A 15,758-nucleotide genomic window follows, 5' to 3' on the forward strand; every position below is an offset into this window, starting at 1 on the left:
GCAAGCATCCTAAATAAAGCTATTATTCTTTGGTAATAACAAAGGATTTAACAAACTGCGCTTTATAATTTATTGAGGAGTAAACACAGGTATTAAATATGGTAGTATTAAGACAACTGTCCAATTTGTGATCTAAGAAGACAGAGGTGGTTTTATTTAGGGTCACCTGTTTCTGTAGAATAAACTCTAAAACTCTTGTCCCAGAAACCACAAATGAGAATGTAGCGATTATCTGCTGTGACCACGAAACAATGTGCATTGATCTGGATGCTCTGATCCACCAGGTCTGTGATCTGCCGCTTGTTCACACCAGAGTTATTGGCTGTAACAAAATGCAAAACAATTTTATAAGTAAGCCATTCCAACACCTTCCTGTCATCCACTTACAAGAGAAAATGAATATATTTAACTTTCAATGAACTGTGAATTTGTTGTTGAGTAAGCATTCTGAATATGAACATTTAGAGCTGTCTATATGGGTGTCAGAAATAAAAAAAATATTGTGAGATTCCTGGTTTCTCTTTGAATAAGACAAAAGATTTTACAGGAGATGACAATTTCTTATAAACTGCCTGATGCACTGCATAATGTGTGGCAATATTTTAGTCTATATTCCCTGCTGAAGAACTCTTCAAAAACAAATTGAATTTCAGGAACGTGATGGAAGTCAATGTTAACAATATCGCAGAGTCAGTTCTTGCTGTACTTGTTGGTACCTCTGCTACAGAAAATATCATAGCTTGTGTTGTGTTATCCTTACCACCTCCATACTCTCAGATTCTTAACTGGATCAAAGACAAAAATAAGGATTCAACAATTTAATCTATTTCTTAGAATCACAGAATCGTAGAACCACTAAGGTTGGGAAAGACCTCTAGGATCACCTAGTCCAACTGTCCAACTGTCCACCTACCACCAATACTGACCACTAACCATGCTCACTAAATACCACATCTACACATTTCTTGAACACCTCCAGGGATGGTGACTCCACCACCTCCCTGGGCAGCCTGTTCCAGTGCCTGACCAATCTTTTGGAGAAAACGCTTTTCCTAATAACCAAGCTGAACCTCCACTGGTGCAACGTGGAGCCATTACCTCTTGTCCTACTGCTGTTACCTGGGAGAAGATGCCAACCCCCACCTCGTCACAACCTCCTTTCAGATAGTTGTAGGGAGCGATAAGGTCTCCCCTGAGTCTCCTCCAGACTGAATAATCCCAGCTCCTTCAGCCACTTTCCATAGGACTTGTGCTCCAGACCCCTCATAGCTTTGTCACCCTTCTCTGGACACACTCCAAGGCCTCAATGTCTTTCTTGTAGTGAGGGCCCCAAACTGAACACAGTACCTGAGATGCAGCCTCACCAGAGCTGAATACAGAGAGACGATCACCTCCCTGCTCCTGCTGGCTGCACTATTTCTGATCCAAGCCAGGATGCCATTGGCCTTCTTGGCCACCTGGGCACTCTGCTGGCTCACATACAGCCAGCTGTCAACTAACACCCCCATATTCTTTTCCTCTGCACAGCCTTCCAGCCACTTTGCCCCAAACCTGTAACATTGCATGAATGTTGCTGTCTTCTCATTTACTTATCAAGAAGGAAGCCAAGCGATAAGCAATAGTGTTCACACCATAGGCAATATCACTTGGAAATTCCTTCAAACAGAGGGAAAAGGAATGATTACTACTGAAGTCAACCATCCCGTATGTCAAATGGAGCAGTTAGGAAGGACTGTGAGTCATTAATTAACTTGCTCCTGACTTCCCATTACATTACAGGCAGGATTTAGCAACTCAGTAAAGGTGTATTCTCCTTTATTAAGGAGATAATATTAACCTAATATTAACATTCTAAAACTTCAATATACAAGCTAATTACCTACACTTCCTCTAAACTCACTGTAGAAAGAGACATCACTTCACATGGCAAGTCATCTCATGCCGAAATAGCTGTCTCAGTGCTATACAATTCCAGAGGACAGTTTCTCTTTTGAATGTAGTTATAGAGGGAATCTTTACAATTAACTTCCAGTGACTGAAGCTAGCTGAGATAGAGCTCACTCAGAGAGAATATGTCCATAGGAACATGACTTAATGCACATAATACTCTGAATTTTCTTTTGTCCTCATTTTTGATTATTCTACTTAAATTTCTCACAACTACATGAAATAAGAGACTTAACAAAAAAAGTCCAGTATTTTAAAATTGCTTATATAAGTTAAAACCAGGGTTATGTATGTTTCAAGAGCACAAACGTAAATCAACAGGCTCTCAATGGCCATCCACGGCAATATAAAAATTAACTCAGATTTTCAGAACAGGTGGGCACAATAGTCATTCCTGAGCTTTTGAGAGGAAAATATAAGAGAAAAAAATTGTCTTTATATGAGAAAATGAGGCATGCAGAATGAAAAAGTTAACTCTCTGGAGGTATTTGTATATAAATCTTTCAATCACAAATACTGACAACTAGAAAAAGGAACTTTTCACCTAGAGATGTTTAAAAATGCTTTTTTTTTTTTTTTTTCTCACTGGTCCTTCAAAATTTGCCCTAAGAACCATCACTATCCACAGTTTCTGACTCAAAAATGTACTTATTAAAAAAATTTAAAAAGATAAAGCAAACAGTTTCAATCAAAGAGAAATAATGTCAATAATAAGCTCAGGGCCAGCAACCTTTCTTAATAGTACTCTAACAATTTTAGCTGATACTTATTTTTAAAAATACTCAACTTTTAAAAATATTTTTAGATTTAAAAAATACAATAATACAACAATTTAAAATGCAATCTTTTTGCTATTGATTTAGTAATCCCTACTAAGAAAATCCCAATCATAAATGAATGAAGTAAGTTTACATTAACACTACCATACAAAGAGTTTGTATGAAATTAAAATCTGTGAGCTCTGCCAGACCCTCACGTTTTATTTTATTAATGTGACCTGATAAGAGAACAGAATTATAAATATGGACTGACAATGTAGCTGACTTAATTAGTTGTTTCTTAAATACCAATTACTGGTGATATTAATAACAAATAGCACTTGTGGTTCATTCAGCATCAATAGCTGATGCTTTTCATTTTCCAGGACTGACGAAAATAAATATTTTCCTATGTTCTATGTTAAATGAAGCATAACTTACAAATACAGCTTAATCAATAATTCCTGAAAATGCCATTTTCAAATATATTGCTACATTTTTATCTTAACATACCAATCAAGGGATCCATTTCGATTGGAAGATGGTGGGCTTGATCCAAAGAATATCCTGGGGCTCCTCGAAGGCCTAAACATGAAAGGAAGGTAAAGAACATAGGAACCTTGCTATCTGATCTTTTTTCTACAATTTCTCTAGGTTTAAAACTGCATTGTGAGATTACTATATCCAAATATGTAACTTCTTACTATTTCTTGTTCTGTGAATCTTTTAAGATTGCTTCCTCTCTGCTACAGAAATACAGGTTTGTTTACTGCTTGGTTATGAAACAGAAATTATAACTGTATGAATGCTACTTTCATTATGGTTTCTGCAGACTCAAATGTTCATAAAATTAATTTTAAATAGTCTAACAGATTATTTTGTTACACTGGATCACTGGGTCAGATCTTATAATAGCAGAGGAAAAGAAAAATAATTGGATTAAATTCTGTAATGAGTTTCTTACATAGATAAATCTATGTGGAGAAATGTAGACCTTTCCATGGATTTATCTAGAATATTTTGCAGGGAAATTGAAGGCTACAGTAAATTTATCATAATCATTCCTAGCTTGAGCAGACCTTAAGATACTCAAATTTGTACCATGGACTGCATATTTAGTGTCATCCGCTTTCAAGCATATATAGCATTGCTTTGACTCCTTTGAAGACCCACTCCATTGTGTAAGTCACAACAGTCCGTAAGGAAAAGAAAAATTTTTGTCAAGCACTGCCATGTCGCACAAGAATATCCTCCACAAGAGGAGATACAAAGTTTTGGAGAACAAACTCTGAGAGCAAACTGATGACTGAGATTGTAATGATCCTTGGCCTAGTGTGGGTTTGTTCATATGTCTCACTCTTATGCCTTATATTATACACGGGGAACACTCCACTAGCAATGTCTGTATTCAGTCATAATTGTTATTTTCTACTGTTGCAATAGGTGACTGGAGAAGGAGAAAAAACCCACATGGCCTACAGCTGACCCTGCCAGCTTCTGAAAAACACCACTCTTAGAACTTCTCCTTCCTTCATTTCTCTCTCTTTTTTAAAAAGCAAATCAGTCTGGGACAGATTTTTACTGGTATTTACTGAGACTCATTAAATCCCATTGTGACATGGGCATGTAAATGACTTTTACTATGCACGAACTTAAAAGCTTTACAGAAATCTTACAACAGTACAAGTAGCGTATGTATAGATTTCTCAAGATGAACTTATCCTTTATGCTAGACTTGTGATTTATTAAAATAAGGTGGTTATACTAGAAAACTGATATCCCATTCTGGAAGAGTCTCTTGAAAAATAAAAGGCATTGCTGGGTGAGGTATAAAAGTTAAGAAAATGACCAGAATGAATTTTGATTTTCCAAACAGCTTTGCTTTCCTGCTTCCTACTATTTCAGTATATTCAGAAATTATTCCTCTCTTTTAAATTTATACCAGAGCTTTTTTTTCATGGTTGGTTCACGATGTGAATTCTGCATATTTTGAATGCAACTTATGTTTTATAGGATTGTATATGGAAAACTAAACCCCAAATTAAGGGCGTTGTGAAGGCCAACAAGACTTCTAATGAACTAGATGACTTCTCTAAATAATACTTGCTAAGGAAATCCTTAAACTTCAGGATACTGCTGTTTTAGAGACCTTCACTCCTTCACAGTAAAGTATGTGTAGGAATTTTGGCTTTCCCTCGTGTGACAGTCTGGATGAGAAAATGGACAAAAAAGTACTAAATGAGCCTCCTCATATGGAAGTGACTTGAATGTTGATGCTTGCAGAGTACTTAGGCAGCATCCCTGAAAAAATACAGTGGAATCAATTACAAATCAGACAAACAGTATTAATCAAAAAAGTATTAAAATGCTAGTGGGCAGCTTCTGTATCTCTGGATCATTTTTGACACTGAGTTCTTTCCTTTGAGGACAATTACGTAAAGAAATGGTTTATTTTTTCTCTCATTTTTCCTTTTCATTTTAAAGAAATGGGCAAAATGTGTTTACATCTGATGCAACTGCACCTGATGGAGTATCAAAAATTCACAGATTTGTGGAATATCCTGATATCCTTTTCTGTTCTGTTTCGGTTGTATTCTGTAAACCAACACATAGACCTTGTTGAAAAAAAAAATAGGAACCTTCTGAATATGTGTGAAATTTTAATATTCATTCTAACATTATTTAAGCTGTCAGAATAATATTCAAATTACAACCTCTATTACTACTTAATAATTCAGTGTGGTATTAACTTTTCTTGCTGATAGTTCCTCTAAATGCATGCCTTCAAAGGAATTCCCATTCAATCCTCTAATGATGACTTTTAACACAGCCTTTGGCTAGTCTTGTGCAAAAAAGATGGGATCTACTTCACCTGACTTATTTACTGTGGAGTTGTCTACATTTAAGGCAGAAAACCCCTAATTAATCTAGATTTCCTTTATTTCTACTGGAGGGAGACACCTTAGCTCACTTTCACAATTTCCTCTCCTGAAGGGACCTACTTTTGCCCAGGCAGTTCTCCTATGCTGTAAAGAGGGGATGGATTTTTCTTTTTTGCTCTGTCCTGGCAAAGCTCCTGAATCAGCTACTGAGTCACACTCTCAAACATAAGGCAGCTTCTTGATTTTTTTCCAGATGGTAAGACACATTCAAAAATTTCCATACATTGCAGCATGAGGGCCATCAGAGCAGAAAGATACCTTCAGTGGGGCTGCAGCTTGGGGTCCCACCACATATTTAGCCATGCATAGGACAACCTCAGCACTTGCAAGGCCAGGTGAGGAATCAAAGCATCATAGAATCACAGAATTGCTTGGGTTGGAAGGTACCTTAAAGCCCTCCCAGTTCCAAACTTCCCACCATGGGCAGGGTTGCCACTCAGTAGATTAGGCTACCAAGGACCCCATCCAACCTGGTCTTGAATATCTCCAGGGATGGGGAGGAGACAGGACAGTCCTAGAGGCAACGGAGGGGTGAGTAGGAGGACAGGAAAGGAAATGTGGGATGACCCCACTGAGCAGGCTTTTGAGACAGAACGAGAATACTTCTGTTCAGAACAATCCTGCCACTTAAGTTTGCTTTGGGTTGCACATTACAAGGCCGTGACCCAGGAGAAGGCCTGAAAGCTCTCTCAAGCAGCAGACAGTGATGCACACTCTCTAGCATGCCAGTACATATTTCTAAAATCTCGGACATATTGACATAGATTGTGTCAAGAACAGCAGCACGCTCCTGAAAATTATTATATCTAAATCTGATCTTGATGTAACAACAAATCGACTGGCTGCCATGGGAATGTGCTGCTGTTATGGAGAGTGTTTCTAGGAATGACACTAGAGGAAACAGAAGCTTTGAATATTTGACAGAAACCAGAATACCTGTAAGTTTTCTATCTATTTGTAGACACGCAGTGAGTTAATCTAATTCACATCTAGCTAACCCCCACTCAAAATTAAAAGCTGCACTGTTAAGATCTTCAGTTTTGAAAGAAATTCGCCTGTAAGGACCTACCTACTGTGTTGTGCCACCGATTGACAGCAAAGAGCCTGCTGCAGGTGACGGTCACCACGGCAGGAATTGTCAGGTGGGGCAGCGTGTTCGCTGCCACATGTGTGACCGGAGAGTTTGATGGGAACTTCAGCACCATTATGACGTCCTGCTGCATCTGATCTTTAAACATGAGGGGGCTCTGTGGAAGGAAACACTGTTGAGTAGAAAGGAGAAGAGAGCAGAAGAAAACAGAAGGGATAACACAATTAGTGAGGAGGTCTGAGGGAAAACGAGGTTAAAAAGAGCAGGCAAGCACATGCACATACAGGGAGAACAATGCTACCTGTGCATCTACACTAGTGACAGAGGAGAGCAAGATCAGAAGCTAATATTGGATCATTACACGAGGACAAGTAGAGAATAGGAATGGCAAGGGTCCACCAGGTTATCAATACAGGGTGCATAATGACTGCTAGCATTAATTAATACACAATAAAATGCAAAATGATACAGCAGTTAGCATCCATACAACAGAGTAAAATAAAAGAGTCAGTTTGTACTTGCTACAAGTTATAATGGCTGAAAATGAGAAATTTTAAGAGGGACTCAAAATTTCAGATTTAGATTTTTTCAGATATTTGATTTTTCTTAATGAATGCTTGATTGATCTTAATGAATGATATGAAATACTTCACTTCTAAACATTGGCAGACATTTTAATTCTGTGTAAAGCATATACTTATTAGTCTATAAGCAATTATAAATCAGTTCAATGATTCTACAGGTGACACAGGTGCAGTAGCAGTGTTACCATGTGAGATTATATAATGTACTGTTTTTACTGTTAGCTTTTTTCAACTAGTGTTATAACAAATAGAATTATTTTTAGAAGTTCAAATAATCCTTTTTTATTATAACTTTAAATACAAAATATAAACAAAATGTATTATCTGTATCTTAAGAATATAGAATATATAATGTTTAACATCTACACATTACTTGTAATAACATAGCTGACATTTCCAGACCAATTCCCTTTTTCAGTGTGTGCAACCAGAGAAAGTGATTTCCTTGTGAATAGATGAAATTAATGAAATTGCTGTATGCATTACTCTTAATTTATAAAGCTTAGAAGAAAAAATCTAGCTCTAAGCATTTAATCAAAAACACTGAGGGGCACAGAGATCTCTCTCAGTCTTGCTATTTTGTATAATTCTTTGCAAGAAGCACAAAGAAGAATGTGTTGGGAATGAATTTTGAAATTCAAATTGAAATTAGAAGTATACATTGTATTCTCTCCTCTCAGGAGGTAGGATTCCAGCACAATTTGAACTATATTGTTTCATTTCTGGCAAGCTGGCATTGTCCATATATCATCCCCTAACAATGTCTCCTTTAAAAAAATAAATTAATAACAACACACACACTGCAAAAAGAGCCTGCAGTCATTCTCGTTACTTCCAGAAATAAGAATCTAAATATGTATCTATGAAGTGCATATTTATGAAGAAAGGGTCTTTTTACACAATATTATGCAGGAAAAGTCAGGACTATAGGAAGCTAAAGACAGTCAAATTCTACCTTGCTCTGCCGCACTGTGTACGGCTGTATGGGCAATGGAGGGCATTAAAGTGTTGCTTAAATGGATATTTGATGACCTATAAAGAAGCCTCAGGTTCAAAGGGAATGAATTCCCAGCCAGCAGCTATGTCTCACCAGGTGCATGGCAGAGCTCCGCGGTGGATGGGGTTCAATGAGCAACTGCGATGGCGTCTGCCCGAAGTTCTGGATCTGCGCCTCCATGGCCTGCGGGGAAGGCAGAGGGACTGTCAGGAGCAATATGCGTCAAGGAGAGAGGTCAACACACTCAGTGACAGTGCAGGCATATCCCAAGTCAGCCATGAAAAAAGTCCAGAAAATTCACCCGGTGCTCTCCTCCCAGGCTGCAGACTCAGCCAAGTGTTAGTATTTTGTAGACAAGCTCTGCTTCTCCTTTCAAGCATGCTTCGGTTACTCAACTAACCAGGCTCATTTCCAGTAACTGGCATTATATGTGAAAATGTTAACCTGTGAGGACATGCAGTTCAGGTCTTGAGAGCTTTTTTGCACTAAAAAGAACACATATACCTTAATAAAGTCCTTTGTAAGGAGGAAAGTATGAGGATCTCTAATAAAATAAGCCTCTGGAATCTTAAATGGGGGGAAAAAAGCAAACTGAGAAACAACATTCAAGTATAAAATATAACAACAACAAAATAATTACTATTTCAATAACAACACTAGCAGGTTAAAACAAAAAATGCCAGAAACAAATCTTGCCAGGCACATTCAGACTACTGTAAACGCCTTTCCAAGTTGCATTCATTCTCCAAGTATTTTGTGCTTAATTTTGTTGCAGATTTTTTTGTGGGCTTTCGGACTTCACAATTTTGAAGGGAAAACTTATCAATATCAATTTATTCCTTGAGACTTCAGCCCACTTTCAAAATAAATCCAGAGTAACTCAATAAGGAGTAGAGCAAGTCCACTGTGATGCTTTTGCTACTGAAACAGTTCATTTAAACACAACTATATTTAAGATACATCCTTAAAAACTTTGGCAAAAGATCACTCCTTGTAAAAGCAATGGAGTTTAAGAATGCTTATTTTTCAAATAAGTACTATTTTATTTGATCCTTTAAAATCAAGAATAAAGAACCTATTGAAATCTTAAGTGGTGAATTTTGAAATGCTCTATGCGTTATATACTGCAGTCCACAGTGTAGAAGCCAGAACAGATGTTAGAGATATCCTGACAGGTTATGGTGTCCACCACTTTTGATGATCTAGATTGACAGTTAATATAATAAAATATTCCAAACAAAAGAAGAAACTGAATGCAAAGTCCAGTAAAGATGCCAAAGGACTTCCCATAGTTTGCAGCCTTAGCACACTGGATGATGTGTTTATATTGGTACAAGGAATTTCTTCCTTGTTGACTAATTAAGAGCAGGTTTTAGTCTGCTTTCTGGGGAACTGGTAAGTTTCTTGGTTTTTATTAACATCGTTTAGTTATGAATTCAAATCATGGACTGACTATACACAAAACCAATGTGTTTGTGTGGGCATATGTGTGTATCTTTGTACACATCTATACAGTAGTAGCATATGAATAGTCTCTCTTTACATGCTATGTAGAAACCATCACTCATGCAGACACTTTTTTAGAGGAATATAAAATTCAGTTCAAATCAAAGTAGTATTTTCCATTACATTCAGCACTCTGTAACTGATTTCCTAAGATTTATTGTAACAGAATTATAGTTGTTTGTGGATTTCGGTTTCAAAATGATGACGACTAATATCAACAACATCAGGAGCTGCACGATACATGTTCCCACACAGATCTGCCAATAATGTTTTGAGAAAAGTAATTTCCATTATTTTTTTTTCAAATAATTATCAAGGTTATTCCTTAATTTTTTAGGGAATTATGTGTTGAAATAAGAGTGTGAATTACATTTGGCAGCCATACTGAACAAAACCCAGATCTTTCCCTACTCCCCTGTAAGTGATCCCATAAATGATACTTCTGTCCTCTCACAGGCACATTTAAATGAATTATTAATTTTCTTTTTAAGTACAGCCCAATTCTAATTTACACATGTACTTTCGTGTTGTCCAGTCTCGGCAAACTGATTTTTGGGCCATAAATTCTGCACACATAACTCTATGGGCTTTGTCTCCCAGCCCAGTTGGATTTATGATGTTAGCAGGGGAAAAGAAAGAGAAGCAGAACACAAAAATAAACCAGCATGAATTTTTCAGATGGACGCTTCAATCATAACTGTCAAAAGTAACTGTTATTTTACAGTTGAAGATGTCCTGGCAAATATTCACATACCTACTTATATGCTCATGCTTTAAAACACTGAAGTGAATGCCAAGTCCTCCCACAGTCAGAACAAGTGCAGAACCAAGACCTTGACATTCAGGAAATGTTGAATGCTTTTGCTGCCTTGCACTTACAAGGACAATCCCCTCTCTCCCACCCTATGATCAGTAATGTTATCCTTTTCTTACAGAAAACACCATCTGTAAAATTGAGAAGTCCTGGATCATATGATCAATGTTGCTTTAAAAATTCCCATAATATTCAACTGAATGCACAGCTAGAACTGCTATTCCACTCTAGCTTTCAGACACTTGAAAAGGACAGAAAACCTTTGTCAAAACTTACATCGAAGATAAACATAAGCACGCAGAGATAAGGGACTGGCCCAAGGGCGTTCCTAATGCTGCGTGCTATTGGACCACTTGACATGAAACAAAAAGCAGGTATAGAGCAGATCTGTGAATAACAATGTAATGCATTGATTTGTTTACCAGAGAGCTACAGTTGTATGTGAAATAAATCCGAAAACTGTAAGTATACACCACAGCTTTTCTTGAACTGTAAATCACAAAATTTCTGATTTATTTGTTTTAAAAATTTTGGTCTAATTAATCAATTCCTTTCCTCCCATCAGATCTTGAGTATCATATACAAAGTGCTGCACTGCTCTCTGAAACACATATTCTGGTTTATTTTAATGTGTATTTTAATAAAATTATTTTTTCTCTCATTTCACCTTCAAACATCCTTTGTGTATCAACAAAATAAGCTTGGAATTGAGAGTCTGCCAGATTTAATTCTTTTGGAACAGCAGCAGCAAGTGGCAACTATACTAGTTTTCACTTTCTTAATAAGGTGTTGCAGGAAAGCTACGTAGTGAGCTGATTTGAGATTCCCTACTGTTTTTAATACACATAAAATGAGATTTGTACTGCGGACACTTCAGGGAGTAGCTGTTAGGATATGATCATATATTGCAGAAAGATAAAGTGGGCCTCAGTCTATTGATCACCATAGGTCCGAACAAGGAAACAAAAACATCTGCAAACTTGCTGACAATTCAAAGATTAAAATAATTATATCTCATACATCCTGATTTATGCTGTCAAGCAAAACTTCACAGCACTTAATATTGGTCATTTTAAAATAATATATAGAAACTCACATTCTATTCTTACATACAATTTTGAGCAGGAAATCAATACAAAAAAAATCATCCACTCTAATAAATGATATTTTTCTTAGTTACAGTGTTCTAAATGTGTTTTTCTCAAAGGAAAGAAGTTATTGGGTTCCAGTTTTCATGCTTAATGGCAGACTGCACATTCACAGGGATAGTGGGATACTCCTCCGCAGTCTGGAGGATCAGTCCTTAGTGTCAGCTTCCTGAGGAATGAAGAGTTAGAGATGTCTGTTTTGCTCTCACAGCAGTCTAACAAATTATTTTTCTCTGTTTAAGAATGCAGATTGAAAGAAATATAAATCAAGCGTTCATTAAATAATTCAAGCAATCAGTTTCTCTAGGTTCAAAAATACTACTTCTTAGTGGTCAAAGGCTCCAATAACAATCAGAACAATGCAGCAGGAGCAGAGCTGCAGAGAGAAAGGCTTGGTTGTGAGTACCATACACAATAACCATGCCCAGTGCAGGGTTTTCCCTCCAGCTTAGCTCCAGTGTGTGCCGCAGACCCCAGAAGTGAAGGAGATAGTTTAGAGGCAGCCCTGGAACACAGGAGCCAATTTACAAACTCGAGATGAAAATGTGAGAATTGATATGTATGAAACATCATAAAAGCGAAGGGTTTGTTTGCTCTTTGGCATACATTCACAAAATGGTAAGCCATGAAGCAGTCTATTTTTAACATATTTTTTCTACAAAAAAAGTTCTCTAGAAATGCAAGAGAAATCATGAAGGCAGGTATTAACAAGAAGGTCCATCTCATCTGCAGACTCCCCTTTGTTGAGAGGAGTGCATGGTGATCATATAGCACAAAAAGGATGAAAGTGGGAGTACTATTAGAGTCATGTAGGATGAGAAAAAAGAAACTCCTACAACCAGATTGCATTGCAGATAGTAAGACAATACTCCTATTCCTATGTGAAGTGGTTTTATTTTGTTCATTTCACTGATTAGTACTGTAACAAGTCACACATTTGAAAATATATACTGTTTCTCTATATCTTTATTCCTTTTTTTATATTCCTTTTTCTATTGTTAATTTCCATAATCCTCGTGCATTTTCCTCCTTCAGTGTACAAGTGTCAGGTTTTTCTCAAACCATTTTCCCCTGTGCATGGGGATAGAGCCCAGGGAAGGACCAAAATCTACATTCATTTGAGAAATATGCACCACGGCCATATTCATCCATATTTGCCTTTCCTGAAAGTTTCTTTCATTTCTGCATTCTAGTGAACACAGGCATTCTAACGCGCTCTCCTGCTCATGCAGCCAGTGCTCTCGGCAGCCCCAAGCACTTCTTCCCAGTGAACGTGATTGACAGACCTTTGGTGAGTAGCATAAGCAGCTTGCAAATGTTATTGTTTTGTACTAGTCGTGTGAGATACTGCTTTTTTATTTGCATCTACAGCTGTTAAATGGCGTCAATATCTTCAGGACTTTCGGTAAGTTAGGTTAAGAGTATTGATTTCCATTTTATTACGGTGTGCTCTGAGGAAAGAAGTGCTGTAGTTTAAAGACAAGCAATGACTCAACTAGTCTGCAGGCTTTGATACAGTGGGTTATTTAATCAAGATACACAAGGGACTGAAAGATGGGCACAGAAATGGATTTTCTCTGCAGGTCACTACTTTATTAATTTAACAGTGGAGAGGGGCAACACTAAGCTCCTTCCCCACACAGGAGGTATCTCACTGGATCCAACATGCAATTAAATGGCTCCCTAGCAGAAGAGCAATAGCTTGGAGCTGAACTTCAGCCCCTTCCCAGCCAGCCCAACTCTGAGCTTTTTCTCATTCCACTATGAGTGGAAGCAGTAATGCTAACCAAAGGAAAATGCATTTCCCATCCCCTTTAAAGGCATGAGTTCATCCCTGACCTTACTTGTTTCTGGGAGCGCTGACTTTTAGCTTTCATATTTACCTAAAGTACTAATTGTGATACCTACTTCTTCTCTCTTTTACCTTTGTAGTTCTCTAGTTCTTATCCCTGGCAGACAACTATGCCTTTCATGACACATAAATCTTTAAACACTGTTCCAGTTTAAGTAGACATTTAGTTAAAGACATTGCAAACAATAAAAAAAAAAGTCACTGCATCTCACAAACAGAAACAGGGAAGGTAAAGCAAAAATAGCATAAATGTGGCTATGCCTCAGCCAGGGCAGGTTTGGCTGCGAGTGTCCCTGATTCTTTCAGGCATGTCCTCAAGTGCAAGCCAGTATCTCTGAGGTTCCTGCATATCTAAGCACAAAAACTTCCTTTTCCCCTCCAGCAGTTGCCATTCTCTAGAAAGTTATGTGGAAAACTTCCTTACACTGAAAAGCAGTGTAATGCTCCCCTTCCTTCCTGCCTATGAAAGAAGGAAAAAGCAACTTTCTACAGTTTTTATCTTTCTCCTGTGACTTGTATCTTTCTGACTTTGCCTGGAACAATGCAGTTTATCACTGCTATAATGAAATTCTCTCATTAAATATACTAAAAACTACAGCAAACTCTATTATGCTCTGAAGTGAGCAGCTTTAACTCCCAATTCCTCTGACAAGGTCCATGTTGTTACAGGGGTTCCTCAGGACACTGCTCTGTTCATCACTTCCTTTTTATAGCTGTGATAATTTTTAAAACTGCGGGTTTTGCTCCCAGCTGGTGGCAGTTTTGCTGCCTATCCTTCCCTGCTGTTTGACTGCATACAAGGCAGACAGGGAGAATCCCTTTGCCTGTAAAATCACTGCTGCGCAAAACTCTGAGTATCAGCTGGAACTAAAGAAAGTCATGCATTTTTTATAATCGTGTTTACATTTTCATTCAAGAATATTTTAATTTCTTTCTCTTTTATATAATGAATTTTCTTCTCATTCTCATTCTATGCCATATTTTTCTTCAGTTGACTATCATTTTTCTTACAGTCATGTTTGTAATAATTCCTATCCCATTCAGATTGATAACATTTACTGAAACTCTTTGTGTGTTCAATGATGTCATGCCAAATGAAATCATTACTCTGTCATCATTCTTCCAAATCTGTACTAAGTTTATAAAAAAAAATGTTGTTTTCTTTGATCATTATTAAAGTGCTGAGTACAACACATTAGAAAAGATTTTACCACTAAGAGAGATACATAACAGCACAATACAATAATTCATTAGATATGTAACCATGTCATGAACACTTAAATATTTGTAACCTGGTCAGTCACGGGATTTTGTTTATTTTTAGATGATTGATAATTGCCCTAAAATCATTGTCATACTGTTATGTAATGAACAGCCTCAGAAACAAAGACTCCTCTTGATCTGACAAGCAACTGCTTATTTTTTCTGAAGACATCCTCTCATTTATTTAAAAACAAGAATTGTTGTTTTTGGATGATAAATATTTATGGTCACTGAAATAACTTCTTTTCATGCAAACTGTACCTATATGACAAAACACTTCTTTATCCTCTTTGTTATTCATCAGACACCAACAATTATGGTTACATGAAAAGGCTGCATGGACAAAACTTTATGTGATTTGCTGGTTAAAACACCAATCTAGATGATCTTTCCCATCTGGTGTCTATGGAACAAGCTTCTCTTTGACATCTTGATTTTGCAATGCAAATTACTAAAACATACACCTGCAACATAGAATTTCTCTGTTGATATTGTTCCTTTGTATTACTCCTTTATGTGACAGCAATCAATGCATCACAACATGCAGAACTGCAGATGTGTCCTATCTATTATTTGCAAACCCAACCAAATCAGTTCTATCACTTCTATGTGCCTCCTGTTGTATCACTTCTGTTACTAATAAACATTCCTCACTCTTAGCTCTTTCCAAAAGCTTGCTCAGAACATCATCTTCCATTCTGGCCAAACTGTTTCTTTCTTTCTGAGCTTGATTCATCAATTTCAAGTTTCAAGAAATCGTTATTTCCGAAGGTCCTCCTGAAGCTATCCATGTATGCATTCTTTTCCTTCCTTCCTTCCTTCCTTCCTTCCTTCCTTCCTTCCTTCCTTCCTTCCTT

The 15,758-nt window shown here is 37.2% G+C and overlaps 1 protein-coding gene across 12 annotated transcripts in view; it reads right to left on the reverse strand.

The window, feature by feature from the left end:
• NBEA (neurobeachin) overlaps window positions 1-15,758 on the reverse strand; it is a 486,663-nt gene that overhangs the window by 20,820 nt on the left and 450,085 nt on the right. For 9 of the 12 annotated variants that reach the window (XM_021377858.1, XM_021377912.1, XM_021377833.1 and 6 more), the window contains 4 exons: window positions 8,412-8,501; window positions 6,717-6,909; window positions 3,219-3,290; window positions 167-322 (listed from right to left, as the gene is read on the reverse strand). In XM_021377858.1, the coding sequence (XP_021233533.1) occupies window positions 167-322; window positions 3,219-3,290; window positions 6,717-6,909; window positions 8,412-8,501 (511 nt within the window). The remainder of the gene's footprint in view (window positions 1-166; window positions 323-3,218; window positions 3,291-6,716; window positions 6,910-8,411; window positions 8,502-15,758) is intronic. The other 3 variants (XM_021377883.1, XM_021377839.1, XM_021377892.1) reach the window with 1 other exon arrangement.

The sequence above is a fragment of the Numida meleagris genome, chromosome 1, assembly GCF_002078875.1.
Source record: "Numida meleagris isolate 19003 breed g44 Domestic line chromosome 1, NumMel1.0, whole genome shotgun sequence".
In the NCBI taxonomy this organism is placed as follows: domain Eukaryota; kingdom Metazoa; phylum Chordata; class Aves; order Galliformes; family Numididae; genus Numida; species Numida meleagris.